Source organism: Fukomys damarensis, unplaced genomic scaffold, assembly GCF_012274545.1.
Source record: "Fukomys damarensis isolate Sample0158 unplaced genomic scaffold, DMR_v1.0_HiC HiC_scaffold_12, whole genome shotgun sequence".
Lineage (NCBI taxonomy): Eukaryota > Metazoa > Chordata > Mammalia > Rodentia > Bathyergidae > Fukomys > Fukomys damarensis.
Genome location: NW_022900924.1, coordinates 23,556,026 through 23,583,128, shown reverse-complemented (window position 1 = coordinate 23,583,128; position 27,103 = coordinate 23,556,026). Strand labels below are relative to the sequence as shown.

Below are 27,103 nucleotides of genomic sequence, written 5' to 3'. Positions count from 1 at the left end.
AAAATGCAAGAGCAAACAGCACCACAACAGATTGAGGAACTATATAGCAGTTCTTCATCGTCAGAAGCAGAAGAGGAAATGCCAGTAATGGCGCAGTTAAAATTAAAAGAGGAAGTACCAGTGATGGCGCAGTCAAAATTAAAAAGGAGGAACAATGAGAAGCGGAAAGGTTTTCAAATAGTTAGTCCCACAGCGCCACCTGGTGGGCAAAATCTTTTGTCTTTTTGTACAGCTAAGAGTAAAAGATAGCATTGGCTTTTCCTGTCTTTGAAGATGCCAATCAACAGAGATATCATGAGCCAATATCTCTTGAGCATATTAAAACTTTGGTGGAGGCAATGAAAACCTATGGAGTTAATGCTACTTACACACAGGTCTTAGTGGAGCGCTTGGGTAGTCTAGCCATGACGCCCAGTGATTGGTTTGGACTAGTCAAGGCTTGCCTAGGTATGGGCCAATATTTAGATTGGAAATCTTTATATCATGAAGGCTGTACCACCACACTGGCTATCAGAGAAGCCGGTATGGGTTCCTCAGTGGCCTCTTGTCTCTGAAAAATTGAAAGCCGCTCATGATCTAGTTGCTGAGCAAATGCGTTTAGGTCAGGAAAGATCTGTGTCTCCTTGGAATACACCAATTTTTGTAATAAAAAAGAAGTCAGGAAAATGGAGATTATTACAGGATTTGAGAGCCATCAATAAGCAAATGCAGGTGATGGGAGGTTTACAAAGAGGACTTCCTTTGTTATCGGCACTACCAAAGGATTGGTTTATTATCGCAATAGATATCACAGATTGTTTTTTCTCCATACCTTTAAATGTTAAAGATAGACCACGCTTTGCATTTACATTGCCTGCAATTAATCATGCGGAGCCAGATGCCAGATATCAATGGAAAGTGTTGCCACAAGGTATGGCCAATAGTCCGACATTATGCCAATTGTATGTGGCTAATGCCATTCAACCAATTCGAGACAAATATGAGGAGTTAAAAATTTATCATTATATGGATGATATTCTGCTGTGTGGAGATTCCCAGGAGCAAGTACAGCAAGCTTATTCAGATTTAGAAAGGGCTTTAAGACATGAAGGTTTATTCATATCTCCATCTAAAGTACAAATGGGAGATTCAATCTCCTTTCTGGGAACCAAAATAGCCCCACATAGCATTAAACCACAGAAGGTCACAATTAGAACAGTTCAATTATCCACCTTAAATGATTTTCAAAAATTATTGGGAGATATAAATTGGGTTCGTCCATTTTTGAAGTTATCCACTAAGGAGTTGCAGCCTCTTTTTAGTATTTTGGAAGGGGACTCCAATGTGACCTCTCATAGAGAATTAACAGATCAAGCACGAGAAGCCCTGAAGAAGGTAGAAGAAGCGATTACAGGGGCTCAATTAGTGAGGATTAATCCAAATAAAAGGTTCAGTTTATGTGTTATCTCCACTGATCAATATCCCACAGCAGTTCTGTGGCAGGATGGGCCTCTGCTTTGGGTGCATCAGAATACATCATCAAATAAAGTGTTATCTTATTATCCTGAAGCCGTTGCTCAAATCATAATGAAAGGATTGCAGGCAGCAGCAATGCATTTTGGAGATTATCCAGAAAAGATCATATTACCTTATACCCAAGAGCAACTTAAGGTGCTTTGTTCTTGTGTGGATTCTTGGGCCATTTTAAGATGTGCTTATGATGGGGAATTTGATAATCATTACCCACAGCATCCACTTTTGCAGTTTGCATTGTGTAAGCATCTCATTTTTCCAAAGAAAACCATATCACAGCCCATACCGCATGCCTTAACTATCTACACGGATGGGTCAAATACTGGTATTGGTGCCTATGTAATGAATGGGAAGTCTTTTCAGAAGACCTATGAGTTTAAATCACCTCAACAAGTAGAATGTGCTATAGTTGCTCATGTGTTGCAAGAGTATCAAGAACCTTTAAATATATTCAGTGATTCTTACTATGTGGTTAATGCAGTTAGCAAATTGGAAGCAACAGGAAGTATTTCTTCAAACAGTCCAATAAAGACTCTTTTTGAGCAGATAAGATCTATTATCCTGATGCGCTCCGCTCCTTTCTTCATTCAGCACTTGCGAGCACATTCTTTGCTTCCTGGACCTATGGCAGAAGGTAATAGACTGGCAGATATGGCTACTAAGCATGTTCTACTCTCCTTCGAGGAGCAGGCAGAACAATTTCATTCCCTATATCATGTTCCATCAGCCACATTGCGCCAACGTTTTCCAATTACGCGCAATCAAGCCAGACACATTACATCACAATGTAAGACCTGTGCTTCTTACCGTACTGTGCCTCATGTAGGTGTAAATCCACGAGGTTTAACACCTCTTCATTTGTGGCAAATGGATGTTACTCATGTTTCCAGTTTTGGCACATTAAAATATGTGCACGTTTCAGTGGATACTCATTCAGGTATCGTTTTTGCATCAGCCCATACTGGAGAAAAGGTGGGTCATGTGATCACTCATTGTCTTGCTGCTTGGTCTGCTTGGGGAAAGCCGACCACCATAAAAACAGACAATGGACCTGCCTATACCTCAGATTCATTTGAAAGATTCTGCAATATGATGCAAGTTAATCATGTTACAGGATTAGCTTATAATCCACAAGCACAAGGAATTGTGGAACGTGCTCATGGTACCCTTAAGAATTATCTTCAAAAACAAAAGAGTGCTCTAGTTCCAACACTAAAGCCTGGAGCTTCTTTGTCCTTGGTAATGTTTACCCTAAATTTCTTGGTGTTGGATGATGCAGGACATTCTGCTGCCGATAGGCACAACTCCAAAGCTGTTGCAAGTACTGAAACCATTATGTGGAAAGATGTTTTAACAGGCCAATGGCATGGACCGGATCCTGTGCTACACAGATCCAGGGGAGCTATTTGTGTTTTTCCACAGGATCGCTTGGACCCCGTCTGGGTGCCCAGCCGATTGACACGTCGCTGCCAGCGCTCATCTGTTCCACAACAGAAAGAGAAGGGGGAGATTGCCTCCGTTCCTTCAGACTCATGATCATCGAGAAATTTCAGCGGCGTCTCACCACAGCAACGATTGGAAATTGGCGAGAACGATTAAATATCACGGATGGTTGGTGGATCATCAAAGATCATCCAGAAGTCCTCTGCACGGATGAATGGTGTGCAGGAAGGTTGGAATTGCTACGCCCTCAACGTTTTAAGAAATTATGTCCTTTTGTGATGTTACCATTGATTATGGAAAAACATTTTGTTGTTCCTCAAATTTATGGAAGTCATATTCATGTAAATCAAAGTTCGGGTTTTGATAATATTACATATTCCTTGAAAAATTGTAAGGAAACAGATAAGGGATTATATTGTATGGGGCTAACAAGAGAAACAGAGCCTTGTCTTTTACAACATTCAAAAAATGTCTGTATACTATCAGTTTTACCCATGACTAACGTTACAGCATTGTATGACGTGGGTCCTAATTCCATCTGCCTGGCCAGTTCTGATGAGTTTGAATTGAGTAAGATGCGATTATCTAGTCCTTTTAGTGGATGTTTGCATAATAGATCTTGGCTTTTGTGGAATGCAGATATCTATATTAATGTGTCCTTACCCATTGTGCAAAGAATTCGTCAGACAATTGTACTCCCTGAGTTGGTGGTGCCTGAAATCACATTGAATATTGCAGAAATATTACAACAATCAAATTTGTTGAAAAGGTCTTTGACAGAGATGAAGGCTGCAGCAGATAATTATCGAATAGCTACGGTAATTGCTGCAGGTCAATTGATGCAAATACACAATGCCATTCTTCAAGATTCCAATCATGTTTGGTGGGATTTTTTGTTTCAGCCCGCCAGTAGTTTGAAAAGGTTTGCAAGATGGATTATTGTAGTGTTTATTATAGTAATTTCTGTATTGGGCATTATCAGTTGTTGCCTCTGTTGGATGGCACGTCAACGCCGTCGACAGCAGATTCATCTGCTGCGCCAGGCTTTTTTGGCCGTAGAACTTGGTATCTCCCCTCAGGTATGGCTCGCACAAATGGAATAGTAGTCAGAGACGGGTAAGATCTGGGATCATCAATGACCAACCTAAGACAGAGATTGTATCTTTCAAATCTAAGTACAATTCTCCATGACGGGTAAGGCATTGCTTGAGTCCTGGACAACCTAAGACAGACATATTCCTGAGCCTCATTTTATATAAAAGAAGGGTGAGATGTGGAGAGCATGTCTGCCTAGTTTGCTGAGTTAGTGCTCAATTAGTGCTTTAGGCTGATATAGTTATTTTCTCTTGCTAGATAAGGAGCTTGCCTGTTTGCTATAATTAGTAATGATTTATATATGAATATGAGATGTAAGACATGTAATGGAGGATCGCGAGATGGTGATTTCTCCACACTGGCTATAGTCTGTTACACTAGGAAAAATCCTCATTGGAGGAGTAATTGTTGCCATGGCGCGTTGCCTAATGTGGAAGAACTCTAGTCTATATAAGGAAGTGTATTCCTTTGTTTGAGTGCCTTCTCCACACAATTAATAAAGCCTCAGAAGGATCCTAAAGTCTACTTGCTGGCAAGCGGCGCGCGACAGTTCCCCCTTATCTGCAGTTTTACCTTCCATGGTTTAAGTTACCTACATGGTGTGAAAATATTAAATGGAAAATTACAGAAATAAAGAATTCTTGAGTTTTGTTTTTGTTTAGCCCTGAGACAGGATTTCACTATGTAGTTCAGACTGGATTTGAAGTCACTATGTAGCCCAGGCTGGCCTCAAATTTGAGGTGATCCTCCTACCTCAGCCTCAGTACTGGGATCACAAGTGTGCGCCACAACACTTGGCTTTGAGTTTTAAATTGCACACTGTTCTATGTAGACTTCTGGTGAAGTCTTGCGGTGTCCAACCTGGGAAGTGAACCAGACTGTTGTACAGCTCATCCATCCTGTGTGTGTTATCCACATTCTGTGTGTGTTATTCACATATGGATATTCACATATATCCACTTAGCCTTCTTGGTCATCAGATCAACTGTCTTGGCATGCTGTGCATCTATTCAGGTAACACATTTTACTTAATAATGGCCCAAAAGCACAAGAGTAGTAATAGTGGTGATTTTGTTATGTCACATTAAAAAATTTTCTACTTGTGGTATAATTTTTCCCTTATTGGCAATCAAGAAGTTTCAGATCACAGATTTTAAGGTTACAGATGCTTGTTTTGTATATATTCTATTTGGCTCTATCTGCAATTTCAGACATCCACTGGTAATCTTGGAATGTATTCTCCAAAAATGAGAGGTAACCACTATACAGACTTTTCTGGGAATAGTCAAGCAATGTATCCAAAGCTGGAATACTCATAATCTTGAACCCGGAAAAACTTTACTGAACACATATTAAATAACTTCATACAAACATGCATAAGAACATTATTCATCTTAGTTTCACTAGGGAAAAATTGGAAAGTTCCTAAATTTCCAGTAACAGCTAACTGTTTTCTTAAAAATGTCTGTCCATAAAATGCAGTCATTAGAATGTGATTATGATTGACATCTGGAGATATGAGGGGCTGCTGTTTGTTTTCTGTTTGTTTGGGTTTGGTCTTGCTTATTAGTATGTGTTTGCAGTACATAAAATTTTACATTCATCTTAGGAAGTGGGTACATGTACTGCTTCTTGTTTTTTTATTTAACATTTTTTTTTTTTTTTTTACCAGGGATTGAACTCAAGGGGCGGCACCACTGAGCTAAATCACCAGCTAGCTTGTTTCTTAATCTTCCCATCCACCCCTCCTTCTTTTTGCCTCTAAATCTTCTTTCCCAATTTTCATTGTTCATATATTACTCTTAGCTCATGTTGACAACATATAACATTCATCAAGGTTATTACATTCCTGTACATGGCGTATCTTTATTCTACTTACTTCCCTCCCTAGCGGCACCACTGAGCTAAATCACCAGCTAGCTTGTTTCTTAATCTTCCCATCCACCCCTCCTTCTTTTTGCCTCTAAATCTTCTTTCCCAATTTTCATTGTTCATATATTACTCTTAGCTCATGTTGACAACATATAACATTCATCAAGGTTATTACATTCCTGTACATGGCGTATCTTTATTCTACTTACTTCCCTCCCTCTCCCCTTGCCCTCAGTCTCCTGGACCTATCCTATTTACAAGAGATTTGTCCCCTTGTTTCCTTCTATCCATCCTTTATTATGCTTTGTACTCTGACTTACTGAAATGAGACATACCATATGGTATTTAAGCTTGTGTGTCTGATTTACTTCATTCAGCATATTTTACAGGTGAATCCATTTTTACAGATGTCTCAAATCTGTCCTTTATGGCTTAGTATTCCATTATGTATAGCTACCATATTTTCTTTGTCCACTAGTCTAGTGATGGATATACAATATGTTTCCAAGATTTCGCTATTATGAAGTATGCTGCTGTGAACACTGGTATGCATGTATTGTAGTGTGATGTCTTTAGCTCTTTGGGAAAGATACCTACTACCAGAAGGGAAATAGCTGGGTGTTTCTTTTTTAATTTTTGCAGTACTGAGATTTGAACTCTAAGACTGTTCTACCATTCAACTACATAGTACTACATCTCAGTTCAGGAACATTTCTGTTCACTGAACAATTCAGTTCACAAGTGTTCAGCAAAATTTTGCTGCTGTTCAAACTCCACATTCAGTGGTTAACACAACTCTGGCCATCTTCCCCAGAATCATAGAACAAATTAAGTTCATGAACCAAGGTGCCTCTACATGTTCAATGAGACCTAAGGCTCTCTCTCAGTTGAGGAACTTCAGGGTTGTGAGCTGGCTTCACTCTGGGAATTGAGCCAATGATGCAAACATTACTTATGGTGATTTCAGTTTGGTTTCTGGCCAGGTGTAGTGTCCCTACCTAAATATATGAAATAGCACTTTGGATACCACCCATATATTTTATTTTAGGAATAACATGATTATTTATCTGTTGCCACAGAAATATGTGATTAAAACTTGTTCTCATTGTGCCTAGCCTCTACCATGCCAAGATTTCATGCCATTGTCATTACTAAAACTGGGATCTTATTTCCTTCCTAGAAGCTCCCAATATCATTTACAGCCTAGAGAGACAGGCACTCAGAGTTAAGGATGATGGTACATGCATCACTAGAGTGATTTCTTACTTCCTTGAAGGGAGTGTTTTATTACTTCTCCAAGGTTGACTATAGCTGCTCATTTAAAAGATCCATTTTTAGGAATGACGGTATATACCTGTAGTTTCAGCACTCTAGGAGGCTGAGGCTGGAGAATATCAACTCTGAACCCATTCTGGGTATCTTAGACCCTGTCTCAAGATCTAAAATTTTAAAAGGCTGAGAATATACCTAAGTGTAAAGGCTCTGGGTTCAATCCCCAGTACCATCAAAAATCCATTCTGAGAAGGAAGAAAATCCATTCTGATATTCCTGTATGCCTGAATAAATGTTAAAGTGTTCAGATACCCACTCAGGGCTTTGAAATTTGTTCCCTATGAATGAGGGAGGACAGATCCCATTGAGGGATAGGAGGGTGGGGCTTAGATCTGGATCAGAAAATGGAAGCTACCCGGTATATCCTAAATAATATCAATTTGAAAAATGTTTCACTTCTCCAATATTTTTGATAGCTCAGGGTAACCTGATTTTTTTATTTTGGTACCAGGGATCAAACTCAGGCCCTTGTGCTTGCAAGGTAGGCAGCAGAACCACTGAGCCAAATCCCCAGCCCTGGGTATACTGATTTACAACCACTACCTGAGAAAAGTGAATCAGATACTGGATACCCAAATCCTTCAAGGCATGTCTTTCATGAGTGTTTGAGACATTATATGGTTTTAAGATTAAACAGCTTCTCCTAAACAGTGTTTTAGGAAGCTTTCAGTGTTTTAGGAAGCTTCACAAATGTGTACACAAAAATGCCATACCGAATGCAGGTCTGGGGAAATACAATGCTTCTGGTAATGCATGTAAATCTACTACATGACTGGGACAAAAAGTCAACTCCACCTCCTCCAATGAAATGAGATATTTACCTAATAAAAGCTTTGACAGACATGTCCTTGATACAGTCACTATAATATCAATGCTTAACAGTTACCTCCATTCATCCTATAATTGTATAAAATTGCTTACTTTCTCAATCAAAGTAAACAATCTGATGGTGTGAGCTCTGCCAGCTGGGCAGCTGATAATGCCAGAACAGGTTTAAATATGCGCTTTCAACAACTCTTCTCACTTTAAAGGGAACAATGATAAAAACTGCTTGGGGATTTTCCTGTGCATAGCTTAAACTTATTTCAGACAGTCTATGGTCAGGTTCAAATATAGATGTCACTTAGCATAATTTTAAATCTAGATCCTCTTGTCTTAAAGGTAAAACCACATGATATCTAAAAGTGTTTCCGTAATGGTATATTTGTACAAAAATAGTACAGTAGTTTTCATTGTTCGTGTCAAAACTGTGGTAGTTACACTTTCACAATCACACCTGCTGTGGAGGAAATCAGCAAATGGAAGGTTATTACAACCCAAAAGATTCATAACTTCCTTTTGTGAATTCAGTTTAAAATTCCCATCTTCTCCAAATACAAAAAAGACCTTTTCTTACAGTGTTTCTGTCCAGCAATCTAAAATTATTGTTACTCATCACACAGTAATAGTTTTTATCCCAGTAGTTTTCCCATGTTTGATATACTGCATAAAGTCAGCCTACGTTCACCTAGAGTTGCTTCCTCTTTCAAGAGTATTTAAAATTTTAATTATTTCATATCGTCCTTCCCAAATCACTTTATGAATTATCTGATGTCCAAAGTACCCTTTTGTAATGTTTTTCCTTATCATATACTGGTAGAGCTGACAGATATGTAGGGTGAAGGCTGATCTCTAAAAGCTTCCTCACATCTATCTGATATGTACTCTTTCTTGGAAGATATTTACAAATACAGAATAATGGATATTACCAAATGAAATCATCTCAATATTGATTTTGTCTTCTGATGTTGCAAAAAGAATGAACTGCTACTAATAGCTGTCCCACATATTCCTGGGGGTGTCCTCAAGATGAGTAACATAAAGGCCACATTTCTTTGAATTCAACACATTCATATAAAACTTCTTTCCAAGAGCTCTCTAAAGGGAAAGGCATTATTTTTCTGTTTGTTTTTAACTAAATATTCTTAGGTTTTCAGAGTATGATTCACTCGTGTTCAACAAGAAATGAGTGGTGGGCTGGGGATTTAGTTCAGTGGTTCCAACACCTGCCTCGAAAGCACAAGGTACTGAGTTTGATCCCCAGTATTAAAAAAAGAAAAAGGTAACTAAATGAATTTTCATATTCATAGGGGTTCTCTAGGTTATGCGTTCTCTGATGTTTAGCAAGGTTTGAGCTCCAGCTGAAAGATTTGTTGCACACATTACATACACTGGGCTTCTCTCCAGTGTGAGTTATCTTAATGTAAGATGAGGGAAAAGCTCCTACTGAGGGCTTTGTCACATTAACCACATGCACAGGGTTTTTCTCCAGTATGAATTTTCGCATGTTGAATAAGAGATGCATGCCAAGTGAACACTTTCCCACATTCATCACATTCAGAGAGCTTTCCTTTGGCATGAATTCTCTGATGTTTAATAAAGAATGAGTGGCAACAGAAAGCTTTCATACACACAGGACACTCATAGGGGGTTTTAGTCGTATGGATGTGCTGATGTCAAGATGTGAGGAATGACGAAATGCTTTCCACAGTCAAGGCATTCATAAGGTTTCTCCCCAGTATGTATAATCTGGTGGCAAATGTGTTATGAATCACTGCTAAAGGCTTTCCCACATTTCCTACAGACATACTGTTTCTTTCCCATATGAATTCTCTGATGTCGGGTGAGGTTTGAGGCACGACTAAAAGCCTTTCCACACTCAGTACATCCATAAGGTTTTTCCCCAGTATGTGTTCTCTGGTGTTCAACGAGGAATGAAAGGTAACTGAATGTTTTATTACAGTCCTTACACTCATGAGGTTTCTTTCCAGTATGTATCATCTGATGTTTCACAAGATTTGAGATCTGGCTAAAAGTTTTACCGCATTCCTTACAAACATAGGGCTTCTCTCCAGTATGAGTTCTCTGGTGTAATACAAGAGAAAAGCGCCGATTGAATGTTTTTCCACATTCTTGGCATCTGTAGGGCCTCTCTACCACAGTTATGCGCATGTGCTGCGTCAGAGCTTCTTGGTGAGACTTGCCTGATACCACTTGCCTGATATGACCTTGATTCCTTTGCAGCACCTCATTGCCACCCTCAAATTGCCAGTTTCTTTTCAAAGTGGAACATGTGGGATGTTGGCTTACAATTCTTTTCATTATTAAATACTGGGATGAATCATCTTCGTAAGTGATATTTTTTGGAGAAAAGTCTTTGATCTCACCATTTGACTGTGACACTGAAAGATACCAAAACAAAAAACAAAACAAAACAAAAAAAAATAGTAAATGTTTTGTTTGTTTGTTTGTTTTTTCCTGAGTTCAGGCTGTCAAACTCACTACATAGTCCAGGCTAGCCTCAAACTCCTGCTTTAGCCTCCCAAGTGCTGAAAAGGGATCCATTTCTTTTCTTTTGCCCATGCACATGTGCATGAATGTGTGTGTGTTACTGGGGATTAAATGCAGGGCCTCATGCTTCCTAGGCAAATACTCTACCACTGATGTACACTCCAGTCCTCTTTTACTTTTTATCTTGAGTCTCACTAAGAAGCCCAAACTGGACTTTAACTTGTGATTCTTCTGCCTCAGCCTCCTCAGTAGATGGGATTACAGGTAGATACTACTGTACTTGGCTTACTATTCTTCTTAATGACAGAATTGAATTTTTTAAAATAAATTAGCAATTCCATGGCTTTCATAGCTGCCACTTATAAATGAAATTTGAGGAGTGTGCCTAGTAATTGAGATATGTATACATAAGGGGAAAAAGTACATATAAGTAACTGGAGGAGAAGAAACAGATCAGGAAGACAGTAATTGTGAAGGATAGGTTGTTAATCTTCCTTGTCTCTATTCAAAGTATATTTGCTGCCCTACTTCTCTCAAAATGGCAATTTCATAATACTGTTAATAAGCTGTAAGTATTCCTCCAAGACACCAAACTGTGTTAGCTTAGTGCTTTTGGGAACAGCTTATAATAATCTATCTTAAATGAGAGGGGAAAAAAGATTTTCTCTGAAAACTGCTGTCTACGACCTCACTTTAACCCCATCCTCTGAACATAGGGTTTTTCCACTAAAGGCCTCTGATAGACAAGCATAGGCTTGATTTTTATCAAGGTTGAATTTTAGGAATTTCATCACATTTTCAATTTCAAACAATTTTTTATTATGACTGTTTGATATATATGTATTTTGGGGGGGGGTCCAGGGACCAAACTCAGGACCTTGCCCTTGTAAGGCAGGCAGTGACACCACTGAGCTAAATCCCCAGGCCAACTGTTTAATATCTTTCTTAGAAAATACAAACATATTTAAGGATAAAAGGTTATGACATATATAACTTACAAAATTCTTGGGCAGGGCTGGGGAATGGGGGAAAATACTATTATTCTCTAGTAGACCTGCTTTGCAAGCAATGTTGAAAAAGTTCTTCAGAAAGATAGAGAAGTGTATAGGCCAGAAATATGGATCTACATTTAAAAACAAACAAAAAAAAAGAACATCAGTAAAGAAGAAGTAAATGATGGGATGACAGGCCAGGGATTTAGCTCAGTGGTGCCACCACCTGCCTCACAAATGCAAGGTCCCAAGTCTGATCCCCAGTACCAAAAAAAAAAAAGAAGTAAATAAAAATAAATACAAGCTTTTCTTAAATAGTGTAATCAAGAAAAAGTTTTAAAACTTTTGAACCAAATGAAAAAACTGACTAAATATAGCGGAATACAGTATTTAGACAGAAGTATATAGCAATGAATGCACAAACTGTATTAGAAAAGAAACAAGATTTAAAATTAATCATTAGCTTCTTTAGATAACTGGAAAAAGCAGCAAATTAAATTGAAAATAATAATAAAAAATTATAAAAATTGAGCAGAAATCAATGAAAATGAAAACAGGATACCAACAGAGAAAAAGCAAGGAAATCAAGCTGGTTCTTTAAAAAGACTGATATAATCAACAAGTCTCTCACTGGGCTAATTAAGAAAAAATATATCACGCATCACCAAATTGGCAGTGAAAGAGGAGACATCACTTCTGATCCCTGGTGTCTTAATTCTCTCATTGTGTTGAGTCAAAATACCTGATAACCAAAGTTAAAGGGGGAAAGGTTTGTTTGGCTTACTATTCATAGAGGTTTCAGTCCATAATTGGCTGGCTCCAAGCAGGACGGCAGAGGGGCAACAGTTCATCGCAGCACAAGACAACAAAAGCAATAAGGGAAGGGGGGCCCTCAACAGCATCTTTCTGCCCCCTTTATCTTATACAGATTACTTAGGGCAGGTAGCATTCATGCCCTCAATCCCCTGCACCATGAATCAATTCTAGAAAAAGCTCCACCTGAGACTGCATGAGGCTTTAGAAGGACATCAAGACACAAGCCATAACACCAGGACATTGTAAAAATAAGAAATGCAAAGAGCATTCTTTGATAACCTAGGTGAATGTAACCTAGATTTGATAACTTAGGTGAAATGTACCAATTCCATGAAAGACAAAAATTACCACAACTGACACAAGAAACAATCTGAGTAGGCCTATATCAACTGAAGAAAAAACAAGAACTAAATCAATAATTAAAAGCTTTCAATACAGAAAGCACTAAGTCCAAATAGGTGTGCAATTTTCTCATGTCTTGAAAGATAGAAGATAGAATACTTACTCATTTGATAAGGCCAGCATTACCCAATATCAAAACCAGACAAGATAGTACAAGAAAACTATTGATCAGTGTCTGTCATGAATATAAATGTAAAAATTCTTCAATAAAATACAGTGAGCCCTCAGTATCCATTAGTTTTATATCCATGGGCTCAACCAACCACACATTGAAAATATTCAGGAAAAAAACTGTATTGAACATATGAAGGCGTTTTTCTCATTATTATCCCTAAGTAAACAGTACAATAAATATAGCATTCACATTGTATTAGGTATTATAATTAATCTAGAGATAAAATATACAGAAAGTTTTACATAGCTTATATGCAAATACTACATCATTTTATATAAAGGATTAAGCATGTGTAGATTTTGGTTTCTGTAGGCATTCCTGGAACCAATCTTCTGTGGAGTTCAAGGGATAACTATATAAGCAAATCAAACCCAATGATATTTATCAAAAGAATTATATCTCAGGAAGAAGTGGAGTTTGTCATGGGTATGCAGGGCTAATTCAGCATTTGAAAATCAATTAATGTAATCCATCACATTAACAGACTTTTAAAAAGTAAAATCATATGATAAAATACAGAAAAAGCATTTGTAACATCCAACACCCATTCATGAACTTTAAAATCTCAGCAAAACAAGACTAAAAAGGAATTTCATCAACCTTATTAAAAAAACATGTAAAACTCTACAGGTAACATAGTTCATAGTAAGCAACTGGAGCTTTCCTCTAAGATCAGAAACAAGTCAAATATATCCCCTTCACTACTGCTGTTCAATATAATACTTAATATAAATTAATATAACAAGAAAGGAGAATACAGTTGTCCCAGTATCCATGGGGGACTGGTTCTCGGTCCCTCTTGGAATACTAACATGCCTAAGTCCCTTATATAAAATGTACTGTTGTAGTAGAGGATATCAATAGTAGAGAAAGTAGTTGTGTCGGGGGACAAGGAGTAGTTGGGAACTCTACACTTTGGTTCAATTTGGTTTTGAACCTAAAACTATTCCCTCAAATTAAAGTTTTATTAATTTAAAACATCTCTCCAGGCATGGTGGTACACACCTATAATCTCAGCTACTCCAGAAGATAAGGCAGGAGGATCACAAGTTCAAGGCCAAACTGAGAAACTTGGCAAGACCTTGTCCCATAATTTTTTTGCTGGGGATGGAGCTCAGTAGTACAGCACTTGCTTACCATTTGCAAGGCCCTAGGTTCAAACCCTAGTACTACCAAAAAAAAAAAAAAAAAGGAAAAAAAAGCCAAATTCATGTATCCCGCCCAATCTTTATAACAATTTCTGAGGTAGGGTCTGGTAATATGTGTCAGAAACTTCTCCAGATTCTTTTGCAGACTAAAATTGGGAAGTTAGGGAGTAGCTCAGTAATAAAACACTTGCCTAGCCAGCCAGTGTTTTGCAATTCTCAGCAGCTTAGGGAATAAGGAGAGTGGACTGGATACAAAACTCAAAAGTAGTTTAAGTACAGATTAGAGTTTAAGAAGCAAGGGTAAAGGATAGAATATAATACTCATTTGCTTAGTGGTTTTGTTTGGTTTGGGGATATTCTGTCATGTTTTATTTTTTCAGTACTCTTAAATCTAAGACCTTCACACTAAGCTGTAACTCTAGGCCTTTTCCATTTTTTACTTTGAAAAAAGGTCTTGCTAAGTCACCAAGTTGCCTGTGCCGGCCCTATCCATGTAATCCTCTTCCCTCAGCCTCCCAGAGTGCTGGGATCACAGGCATTTGTAACCACACTTGGCCACCGATTTACAGACGAATGTGTCCCACAGACAACAAAATTCAGCAGGCCTCAAACTGATATAACCTTAGCTCTCCTCCATAAACCAGATCATTCTTCTTTCTCTTAGGAAATAATATCAACCTAGAGAGTGATGGCAACCATAATTCCTCAACCTTCCTCATGTCTGCCATCTAGTCACTCACTAGGTCATTTCAGTCTACCTACTTAATTTGTTACCAATTTGTCTACCTCTCTTTACTACCCATACATCTCTATAATTCGGGTAATTATTAGATCTGAACTAGATGACAGCACAAACTTTAAATGGTAGCCCTGGTTAAATTTAACAGTTGTCTTAGTTATTTTTCTTGTTGCTGAGACAAAATACCCAATGCTTAAAGCTAAGGGAGGAAAGGTTTATTTGGCTCACAGTTTGTAGAGGTTTCAGTCCATAGTCAGCTGGCTCCAAGGCAACATGGCATGGCAGACAAGTATCACAGAGGAGAAAAAGTACATGGCAGACAGAAGGTAGCAAATCAAGCAAGGGAAAAGCAAGCCTTTTTCTGTCCCTTAAATTGTATCCAGGATATCAACAATAGGGCAGTGCCAAACCAATTATTGGACTGAATTGGTAATCATTTACCCTTAATCCTAGCACCACACCATGAATCACACTCTCTAGATTCGGCCATCTCTGAAAAAGCCCCACCTATGACTACATGAGGCTTTAGGGGTACATCTAGGCACAAGCTGTAACATTCCACTCCTGGCCGCCCAAAGACTCATGGACATCCCTTTATGCAAAAGGCATTTAGTCTATCTCCAAGAGTTGTCAAAGTCCTAACAGATTTAGCATTGCTGAAAAGTCCAAGTCCAAAGTCTCCTCTGAGATTTAAGGCAATCTTAGCTGCAAGATCCTGTACAAATGAAAAGGAAGTTAAACACTTTCAACATTCAATGGCACATGGTAGACATTACCATTCCAAAAAGTACAAATAGAATACAATCAAATGGGTCTAAAGCAAGTCCAAAACCCAGCAAGACAAACATGAAGTCCTATAGTTTCACGTCCAGCATCTGAGGCAATCTGTGGCAAAATGTAAACCCCAAAGGGTTAGGTGGCTCCTTCCCTATGACACTTCTGGTGGTTGTAGCTCCCATGGCTAATTTCTTTGGCTAGCTTTACTGACTCCTTGCAGCTCTCCTTAGATTAGTCACTTTCCTGGATTCCCCAACCTTCAGGGGTCTCCAGTTCACCTTTGGCTTCACACTTACACCTTCACATATTACCCTCTCAGGGGCACACTGTGTGACCTCCTAAGCCTTCTTCTAAAATCTGTGTGGAAGCCTTCCTGACCCCACAACTCTTGCATTCTGCATGCACCTAAAACAAGCACCACATGAATGATGCCAAGGTTCACCGCCAGCTGGAACAATAGCCAAGCTTCCTTATATATCCTGGCTATAGCGGTCCAGAGCCTATGAACCAAATCCCAAGAAGCAACTTCCCTAGGCCTCCACCATTCTAGAACATGGTACACTGGGTCCTTCTTCTCAAAGCAAAGTGTGAAGCTGCAAAGGCTGGAGTCCTGTTGGATCTTGTGATGCCCTCAGGCCACCTTTTTTGTTGTCTTCTTCTGAAATAATTGGCTTTTTCTTGCTAATCTTTTCAGTGACTAATTTCTCCCCTCTTCCATCTTTGCAGGCCGCAAAAGTGGAACTTCTGGCCAAAGTCACAATGTTTTAAATCTTTCTGCTGGGTTCTTTGTACTTGATTCTCAACATAAAATATGACTAAAAGCCCACAACAGTAGCCATGCTACTGCCTCAATACTAGAATGCCTTGAAATTTCTTCTGCCAGATTAGTCTGCTGCCCTTAATCTTAGTCTCAGTCAAAGTCTTGGACATGAACAAAATGCAGACAAACTTCCTGCCAAAGTATGACACACACTGTCCAGAGAACAATAGCCAATGCAGTTCTTCTTCCCAGCAGAAACCTTCCATGCCTGGTCTTTACTGGCAGGATTTCTATCAGCCATCTAATCTTCTGAGCTCAGAATCTCCCATCGAATACAGCCTGAGGTGTTCCAGCTTTCCTTTCTCACCTAGCATCTCCAAACCTATTCTAATTCTCTCCCTTATACTATATCCAGGCTACTGGGATTAGGGCTGTGCTAAACTGATCAGCAGACTAATCACTCATCCTGAATCCTAGCACCCTCAATCCTAGCAGTGGATCATGAATCAGACTCACACTCTAGATCCAGCCACCTCTGAAAAAGCCCCATCTATCACTGCATGAGGCTTTGGGGAGACATCTAAACATATGCCTTAACAGTAGTGGGGAGTAAATGCAGTAAAATGTGACACATTGTTAAATCTATACCTCAGGCTATATAGGTTTGGGCAAAGATAGAAAAATAGAATAGAGGACCCACACACACAAATACAAAAATTAACATTTAGTTTCTACTGAAACAATGAGGATGGGACAGATGTGCCAATAAGTGACATCATAAATAACTGGATCTATACAGAGATACCAAAGTTGATTGCTAGAAAATATAAGAAAGTGTCTTTGTGATTTCTTCATCAGGAAACACTTGTTTGTTTTTTTAACAGGGTCTTGCTATGCAATTCAGGCTGGCCTTGAACTATGTAGCTCAGGGTGGCCTTGAACTCACAGTGATTCTCCTGCCTCCCAAGTGGTGGGGTGCACCACCACACCCAGCTTAGGAAACATTTCTTAAATAGGTAAAATTGTAAAAGTACTAACCATAAAGAAAAAAAACTGGTAAATATGGCTAAACTATAATCAAAAACTTCTGATCATCAAAAGAGGTTATTAGGTGGGAAAAAATAAGCCACATATGAAAGTAAAAATTTTTCTCAGTACTGAGGATTGAATCCAGGGCCCTCTCACTGAGCTACATTCAAACCCTTTTTGAATTTTTTATTTTGAGATAGGATCTCACTAAGTTCTTCAGGCTGGGCTCAAAGTTGCCACCATCCTGCCTCAGCCTCCCCAAGTGCTGAGATTACAGACATGTCTAACTTGAAAGAAGATTCTGGAGTGAGAACCCAAAAGATCAATGAAGAAAAACCTTTAAAATGTACTTCACAAATGAAGACAGCTAAATATTTCATAAATGTATAAAAAGGTACCCAACCTAACCAAGAATCAAAGAAATTCAAGTTTAAAACAAAAGCTACCTCTGGGCATGGTGGCATATGCCTGAATCCCAAATGAGGCAGGAGGATCACCCTACCTCAAAAAAACAAAAAAAAAACCCAAACATACAAATAAACAAAAAACACAAGCTATCACAGCACACCCTTCTGATAGGTAAAGATCATGATGCCTCATCATAAATTTTGATTCCTAACAGGAAACCTTTTATTGTTTAGGGAAATACATGTCAGGAAAAGTACTTTGGAAAACATTTTGTCATTATCTATGGAGGTGCCTTACCCTCTAAACCCAACAATTCCAGTCCTAGGTGTATACCACAGAGAAACCTGTGCCAGTATGCCAGGATACAGATAAAACAGCAATGTTGTTTGTAACATTTCTAAAATTGAGAACCCAAGAAGCCCTCAACATCAGACTGGGAAAACTGTGCTACACATACTCACACAATGGAACAAATGACTAGAACAATGTGCAACATGCTTAAATCTTTTTTAAATTTGAGAAGTAAAGCAGGCATAATAAAAAGCTCACAGACATGCAAACCTAAACTATAGTGAAGAGATATGTAAACAACTAATGAATGAAACTAGGAAGAACCAAGGAGGTTACTACAATTGACCATCCTTAATTTAAAAATCTGATGACAGGCCCAGGGATTTAGCTCAGTGGTTCTGCCGCCTGCCTCACAAGTGCAGGGTCTCTTGCTGGATCCCTGGTACCCAAAAAAAAAATCTGATGACAGTCAAAAAGTTTCAGATTTTGTATTTTCAAATTAGGATTACTTAACCAATAATGTCTGTGCAAATATTTCAAAATCCAAAAATGACTTAAGCATTCTGGGTAAGAGATATTCAACTGTACATAACAGCAGAAACCTGCCTATGTTTGGGGATTGGCACAAACAGAGATGGCTTGGGGACCTGGCTGTGAGTGCTCTGTTTACTGTCTTGGTTACATGGCTATTGTCTGATAATAAATCTGTTAGGCCACACATTTGTCTATGCATTATATGATGTGTTCAGTAAAGAGTTTTCTTTTAAAAAGACAAGAGCTATATTAAAGTAGTGGGATTTGAGACAGTGTTTCTATGTCCTCCTTTTTTCTTGCTTTCCTTATATGTGGTTTAATAGGTTTTGTTACATTTTTTTAAACATTTAGAAGAGCTGAGTACAGTGGTCTTACCCATAGTCCCAGCTACTTAGGAAACTGAAGCATAAGTAGGAAGACTACTTGACCTCCCCACCCCAAGTTCAAGACATCTAGAAAAGAACATTTTTCTTGTTTATCTCACATTTAAATGAAGTCTCCCTGTGCTCACTTAGGCAGCACATATACTAAATGAAGTCACCCTGTACTTGTTATGCCTTATGATTCTAGCCACATAGGTATCTTCTTCCCAACTCCTTCTCTGCAGCCTCCAAGACAGTGTACAATAGTTTTGGTAGTGTACAACATTAATGGCCTTATGGCCTTAGCTCAAGTTTTTACAGCATCTGTTGCCTGTTCCCTCATCCTTACAATCTACTGTTTACTGAATGCACACATTCCTCCTTTTTTCTCAACAGGAGTACTTTGTAAAGATCTCTGAATATCAGACCTTTGCTGCAGAATCAACTATAAAAGTAACAGAACTTTTCATAAATATATATATTTAAGCTCCACAGATCTGTGTCAGAATCTTCAAGGGTGGAGCACAGCCTTATTTGTCTCACTAGCAATTCTAGTATCAACCAAAGGTGAAGACTTTCAGAGAAGTTATGTTCCAGCAGCCTATTACCAGACACCTTCACTTGGAAACACCATCCTCTACTCATACCAAGAATATCTCAAACTAATTTGCCTTTTTTTTTTTTTCCAAAGCTGGCCATTTTCCTGCCTTTATGATTTTACTATCCTACCCAAATTATCAACTCAAAATACCAACTTGAAAGAAATTATTTTTCTTTCATTGCAGAACTGCTAATCTCTAACTCAAGTTACAGACATATTTTATCTCACTAGGTCATAAATTCCTTAATACCTGTCACACTTTATTTTTTTTATTACACTGTGACTACAGTATGTCACTTAGTTTCTGTACTAAGTCTTAACAAGATTAAAATATCATTAGTGTTAGAAGTCTGTATGAATAGATGAATAGGTCATCAACTACCCAAGAATGGGCCAAGTGATGCAGCTCAGTGGTAAAGTGCTGGCCTAGAATATGTTGTGAGGACCTCAGTTCAAAAAAAAAAAAAAAGCTAAAGAATGAACTGATCTAAGATAATTAAATGGAACCACACCATTAATATTCATAAATAAACGTGTACTAGAGACATGCCAATCTGAAGAAAGGAATAATTAATTTAAAAAAGAGATAACATGGGGGCAGGGGGACATACCACTATCCATCTGTGCAAAAGTAGGGGAGAAGTAGGAAAACTGGGTATGACATGGTCCCTTGTGGAACTATGAGCAAGACTTCATAGTTTCTACATATCTCCTATCTTTAAGGGAAAAATTTCCAACTGGTATACTAAAAAGCATTTAATATAGAAAAGCATTTCTCATTTACTAGTTGGGCTATTCTTTTTTAAATTTCCTCTACAAGCTGGGCATGGTGGTGCATGCCTATAATCCCAGCACTGGGGAGGCCAGAGGATCACCTAGAGTTTGAGGCCAGCATGAACTACATAGTGAGTTCATGGCCACCCTCAGCAACATAAAAAGGCCCTGTCTCAAAAAATCAAAATTTAAAAAAACTCCCCCTACCAACCTCTAACTCACTCACCTGAAAAGAGATCTCTGCTCATGTCTCCTTCCCCCAGCCAGGGCTCTTTCCCTTGTTCCAATAAGGAAACCACATCTGGCTTAAAAATGGAAAGACCTGCTTGTAGAAAATGAAATAAATTCAAAATCAGTCCTTAAATTCTAAGAAATGAGAGGCCATTAAAATAAATGTCAGGGGGCCGGGGATTTAGCTCAGCAGTTCGGTGGCCTGCCTTGCAAGTGCAAGGACCCAAGTTCAATCCCCGGTACCAAAAAAAATAAAATAAAATAAATGTCAGATGGAAGTATGAACAATACCTGGACATTAAAGTTACAACCCCCAATTTAAAACTTACTTTTAAAAAAAAAAACCATACCTCCCTTGTGACAGTTGAGACAGATAATCAAAATTTCCAACAACTATCCTAAAGATCAAATTATGTCTTGAATGAGATAAGGAGAACTACTTACCCAGTGAGAACAGATGGCCATAGTTCTCCAACATAACACATCTATACAAATCTCTCTGAGCAGGCTGGAGCCATTTCCACTCCTCCTGGGAGAAGTCTATGGCCACATCTCTGAATGTCACTGATCCCTGCAATGACACATAAATATGTGCACAAACAGCACCCATACCCACAAAGTCTCTGAACAAGGAATAAGTCTCACTGTGGAGAATATAGCCATGAGTTTCCAGCACTAATATAAAACTAAGAGCCTTACTTTTTTGTTTCATTAAAAAGGAGAAGAAAAAAAACCAAATGATTTGCAATGAAATGATTTACAATTTTGTTCCAAGATTTAGGACTACACATGTGAATGTGGATTTCTTTCTCACTCTAGCTGCAAAAATCTTATAACCTTCTCTTCCGCAAGTGGTGTGTTTAATAAGCAAACGTTCTCCTTAGTATTAGCCCATTTTATTATGAATTTCTTCATGCCAATAGCTAGCTGCTGCAGATAGCAGCAGAACCGTTCAAATGAGACATGCACAATCAGTCGATCAAGGTTATAAAATTTAGCTGCAATTGTAGCAATGTCGCAGAACAAGGAAGATAAGCAATAGAGACCTCCCAACAAGGAAATATAATACTTCCCAAGATGGAACCTAAAGCTCTCTTCCAGTGTTAGGTGAATAGGACCCTGCTTTTAAGCCTGGTTTTGCACGACTTGATGGTCGATACAATTATAACACATAAACAGGAATTAAAAATATCACAAACTAGTAGCAATGCCGGAAAACTAGTATGGCAAAATTATATTTTACAGTTTTAAAGTTTAAAAGGCAATAAAAGATTGTTCACTAATAAAGAGGTTGGGCTGGGGATGTAGGTCAGTGACACCGCGCCTACCTGGCAGGTAGGCCCTGAGTTCGATTCCCGGTACCATAAATAAATAAATAGGCTGTTTCCTCAAGGAAACAGATCTGCAGCAGAGGTAGAAATTGGGTGCCACAACAAAATGCTGAAGCCTCGGGATTTGGAGACAAGACAAAAGGTAGGCCACGTAAGTGACTAAAAATGAGAAGTGATTTGGAATGGTTGAACCTGTTAGGCCTCTCCGTGAAGGTCAATCACCAGCATTTAAAAGCCGGGCGTGGTGGCACACGCCTGTAATCCCAGCACTCGGGAGGCTGAAGCAGGAGGATCGCTGGGAGTTCGAGACCAGCCTGGGCTACATAGTGAGTTCCAGGTCAGTCTCCACTACATAGTGAGACCCTGTCTCGAAAAAGCCAAAAAAAAAAAAAAAAAAATCACCAGCATTTAGCCCCAACCAAAATGAAAGCATCACTGTTCCTTGCTAAAGAAACGCATAGTCATATCTGCAAAAATGGTTATGTGAGTTCAGGAGTTTTATTCACGGCTGTGTCCCCAAGATACCATGTGCCGCGGATTAGAACACCGGGAGGGGCAAGCTGCCCGGCGCTCCCTCCGACTCTGAAGGTATAGAACGGGGCCAAGCATGATCTTTACTAAATTTTAGGCGATGCTGGTACTGCCTTCCAGGGATCAGCGCGAATGAGTCACTGACGCATGTGCTGGAAGACTCTCAGTAAGAACATGACGCACTAAAGAGTGAATTACGGCGGAAAGGGCCACACGGAGCAAGGGACAGCAGCTAAAGAGAAGCGATCCCAATCCCCACTGCTGACAAGTGCGGCACCAGCTTACCTGAGGCATAGCAGAAAAGGGGAGCTGGAGCCAAATGCCTGCACCTGGACGCAGTCCCGTCCAACCTGGCGCGGCCGGTTCTGGTCCTGCCCGACCTCTGGCGCCCGCTGGGAGGCGCGTTCTACCCGTGCTCTGTCGGCTGGCACAGAAGTGGCGATCTCGGAGGGAGGCGCACCCCGGCCACTCACGAGTTCCTGACGCGGGAAGGACGGCCCTGTAGCAGCCTGCACACTCGACTCCGACCCAAAAACTCAGCCAGGCGTCGCGTACTTTCTCCTTTCCAAGCTTCAGCGATGCTACCGCTGCCAGGTCAGCTACATTTCCCACAGGCCACGGTGTCGAGGGTCGACCGTTTCGGCCCTACTACGTACAGCTCACCGTGTGCCCTGTGGACAGGACAACAACGACCGGAAACAAAGTCGGCCAGATTTACACAATTAGGTTCCTAGAGATCGCCCAGGAGAGGGAAGAGAAGAGTTTCCGCCATTCCACAACTCCCAGGATGCCCCGCGGCCACGCCCACAACCAGAGATATCCTCCAGACTACTTTTTCGAGAGACCAATGCGGCCAGGGGAGAAGAGCGTTTGCGTCCTACTACAGCTCCCAGCGTGCTCCATAGCTATCCGCACAAAGGCAGGAAAAAGGCCTCCTGACATAGACAACTACTCTTCCCAGGACCACCCGCGGCCTGCCTAAACCTCACAAAGAACTACAATTCCCAGAATTGACTGCAGACTATGCGCCTGGTCAACGCCCTCTGGCCCTTTGGACCTTGGGAACCAGAGGTCTGTGCCTCAGGGTCTGAGAGAGAAAGACGCGAGGATCTCAGCTCGGACGCTGCCGCGGGTTGCGTAGCAGCCTGGACTGTCTAGGGTAGTTGACTGCCATGGCGATCTGCTGGGTTCCGAGGGCAGTCCTAAGAACACAGCCGTAGACTGCCCGGGCTCTGGTAGGCTCTGCTAGGCCTCGTGGTGAGCGCGGGGGAAAGAAGAGCCCAGCGACCTCCTTTCCCGGGCACCCAGAGAGGGATCTTGGGGGGCCAGGACAGCACCCTGACCCGGAGTTGCTGAGTGCGCGGGGAGAAGATGGGAAGAAAAGGACCCAGTGTTATACTCCGAGGGCCCACGCCCTCAATCAAAGAACACTGGGCAAGGTTGAGGGTACGGTGTCTGAAAAAGAAGCGAAAGAGAAAAACAGTGCGCTGTACAACATGGAAGAAAATCGGTAAATTCACTCGCCGGGAGGAAAAACATGAAACTTGAGGACTTTGTAAAGAAACTTGGATGTTGTTCAGTGAACAATAAGTGGGAAGACACGAGAATTTTGAGGAGGAAGGTGACGACTGTTTTTAAGGATGAATTAAGGGAGGAAAGTTTAAGCTTGGAAGCCCAGAGATGATGGGCGTGTAAACTGGAGATACCTACACTGGCACAACGGGTATAGGGTTGTCTAAGCTGATTCAAGAAGCAATTTAAAGAAAGAATCTAAAGGACTGGGGTTATGAATTAGATGTAGATAGAAGGAGAAGCTAGGTTTCTTGCCTGGGTGGTGTGTTTCTAGAAATTCATTTTGGGGGTGGAGATTGAGACAGGGTCTCACTATGTAGTTGAGACTGATCTGGAACTCACTATGTATCCCAGGCTGGTCTCGAACTCACAGCAGTCCTCCTACCTCAGCCTCCTGAATGCTGAGATTACAGGCGTGCACACCACACCCGGCCCTTAGAAGTTCATTCTTTAAAGTCTCATGCCACTGTGTCATCCACTCACATGACTTCATTTTGCACTCATATCACAGATGAGCTGGCCAGGTCTCTTGGCTTATCATTTTGTGTTTTTCTTTAGTTTTGTTTTGTTTTGTTGGTACCCGGGATCAAATTCTGGACCTTGCCATTCTGTTTCATTAAGTTGAAAAACAAGAAAATTAGGAAAGAAGAAAAAATTTATTTTGGAGACATGTTGAGTAACATGTGCGTGTTTAATCAAAACTACTAATATTGTCCAAACTATCACTTCTAACCAAGAATCTTGCCATAACTTCACTATATCCATTTCCCAAGTCTTGTCTTTACACATAGCCTGTTTGTGGAAGCAATTCAAATGATAGCATTCTGTTAACATAACTTAAGGGCTTGAGTTAAAAATTCTTAAAAATGAACCAAAAGACTGCATAACCTCAATTTCAGTCTTTTCTTACATTATTTTCCTGCTCTAATAAACCTTCCTTTCTTTACCACAGGACCTTTGACCATGTTAATTTGCCATGAATAAAAATGGCCTGCTGTCACACCATAACTTCATTATTAATTTTAACTCATCTATTATAATTCAACTCAAAAAAATCGTATTGTGCCTATATCCTCTACCAACATCAGTTTTAATTACAGTATAGCTTTTTTGTATGACATGTCTACTTACACTTTTCAAATTTTTTCTAACTCCTCTGAGGCCCTGTAAACTATTAGAATAATCTTAGATTATGAAATTCATCAGAAGTTTTGTTGTGACTATACTCAATTTAAAGAGAGAGAGAAAACATTCCCTATAAAAGAAACAAAAAGCATTCCCAGAAGAACGAGAACAAAATTTGTCACCAGCAGACTTACCCATAAGGACTGACGAGTGAAAATTGTCCAACTCTAAAGGAAATGACAATGCAGAGATGTAACTTCTAAGGTAAAGAAAAACAAGTGGGTTGGGCAAAAATAAAAGTAAGAATAAGGGACTGTCCCCAAGATTTTTAAGTGCATGATATAGCAAAAAGTAAAAAAACATGCATGTGGTTCTTCCATGTGTAAAGAAGAAATCCTTGGATGTAAAAGCATGGAGCATAAAGTGACTTAAGGGAATCTTTCTGTACTTACAGTGGTAAACTGATGAGTTAGGTATGTATATTACAAACCTAGCAAAATGACAAAACTACGAAAAAAATATATTGACTCAAAGATATTTTTCAGTATAATAAAGTAAATTGTAAAAGCTAATGTTTAATCCACAGGAAAGCAAAAAAATGGAAAAAGGAATGTGAGAGAAGAAACAAAAATGAAAGTCCCAACTAATGTTTGTTAAAAATGTCAGGGCCAGGGATTTAGCTCAGTGGTGCCGGTGCTGCTGCTGCCTGCCTTACAAGGTCCTGAGTTCAATCCCCAGTAAAAAAAGAAAAGAAAGAAAAATTTTACACATGCTAGGAATGTTAGCTCAGTGACACAGCACCTACCAGGCAGGCACAAGGCCTTAAGTTCAATTTCCAGAACAACAACAAAAAAAAGCAAAATAGCACACACACAAAAAAGTTTGTGTTCCAGTTTTCTTTCTGTTTCTCAAATATATTAAGATAATCCTCACCCATTATTGCTCTCTGCCCAGAACACTAGGTATTCCACTCAAATTTATCTTCTCAGAAGCACCTTTCATAACTACCAAGTGGTGGGCCAGGGATTTAGCTCAATGGTGCTGCCACCTGCTTGCAAGTGCAACGTCCCAAGTTTGATCCCTGGCACCAATAACAACTACCACGTGGTGGGGCATGGTGCCTCCCAGCACTTAAGACACAGAGGCAGAAGGATTGCCATGAGTTCGAGGTCAGCCTAAACTACATAGCAAGACCCTGTCTTAAAAAAACAACAAAAACTACCAAGTATAGTTTCACATTTAAACCAATTTCCACCATAATACTGTCTCGTTTTTATAACATTCAACTGTACTAGTGTGTACACTGGAATATTTATCATCTGCCTCCTTTTATTGGACTACAAGATTCCATGACAATAGAGCTTTATCCCATTGTGTAGAAAAATGGTACATTAAATGTACATGGTAAGTAGTTGCACATAAAATATTTTTTGAATAGTGAATAAATACATCTAATTGTATCTTTGTTTATCAAAGCCAAATGTGGTGGCTTATGCCTGTAATCCCAGCACTCAAGAAGGCATGGCAGGGGCTGGGAATTTAGCTCATGTGGTACCATCACTTGCCTCACAAGCACAAGATCCCAAGTTCGATCCCAGTACCAAAAAAAAAAAAAGGTGAGGCAGGAGGATTGCCATGATTTTGTCAGCTTGAACTACACAGTGACTTTGTCTCAACAAAACAAAACAAAAAGACCTAAATTAGGCAAATATATTAAAGACCTAAAAATAAGAAGCCAGGTATGATGGCACATGTCTATATCTACAATCTCTGGGAGGCTGACCTAGGGCGGCTCCAAGTTCAAGGCCAGTCTGGGCAACAGAGCAATGTAACGAGAATTTTAAGAGCTAGGGCCAGGCATGGTGGTGCACCCCTATAATCACAGCACTCTGGGGGCTGAAGCAAGATTGCTATGTGTTTG

General features: G+C 39.7%; 3 protein-coding genes across 9 annotated transcripts in view; all 3 read right to left on the bottom strand.

The window, feature by feature from the left end:
• Znf10 (zinc finger protein 10) overlaps positions 1-20,689 on the bottom strand; it is an 83,446-nt gene extending 62,757 nt beyond the window's left edge. The window contains exon 1 of one of the 2 annotated variants that reach the window (XM_019204536.2): positions 20,619-20,689. The gene's annotated coding sequence lies outside the window, so the exon portion shown is untranslated. Of the gene's footprint in view, positions 1-10,291; positions 10,354-20,618 lie in introns of those variants that run through there. The other variant, XM_033762505.1, reaches the window with a different exon arrangement.
• Positions 6,509-22,843, bottom strand: Znf140 (zinc finger protein 140). The gene is given in 6 exon segments (XM_010604211.2): positions 6,509-9,493; positions 9,495-9,768; positions 9,770-10,475; positions 20,619-20,714; positions 21,068-21,194; positions 22,771-22,843. Coding segments are annotated over 6 exon segments (1,422 nt in total). The 5' UTR covers positions 22,780-22,843; the 3' UTR covers positions 6,509-9,283.
• Positions 10,058-27,103, bottom strand: part of Znf84 (zinc finger protein 84) — a 49,233-nt gene continuing 32,187 nt past the window's right edge. For 5 of the 6 annotated variants that reach the window (XM_033762503.1, XM_033762504.1, XM_033762499.1 and 2 more), the window contains 4 exons: positions 22,771-23,156; positions 21,068-21,194; positions 20,619-20,714; positions 10,058-10,475 (listed from right to left, as the gene is read on the bottom strand). The gene's annotated coding sequence lies outside the window, so the exon portion shown is untranslated. Of the gene's footprint in view, positions 10,476-20,618; positions 20,718-21,067; positions 21,195-22,770; positions 23,157-27,103 lie in introns of all 6 variants that reach the window. The other variant, XM_033762501.1, reaches the window with a different exon arrangement.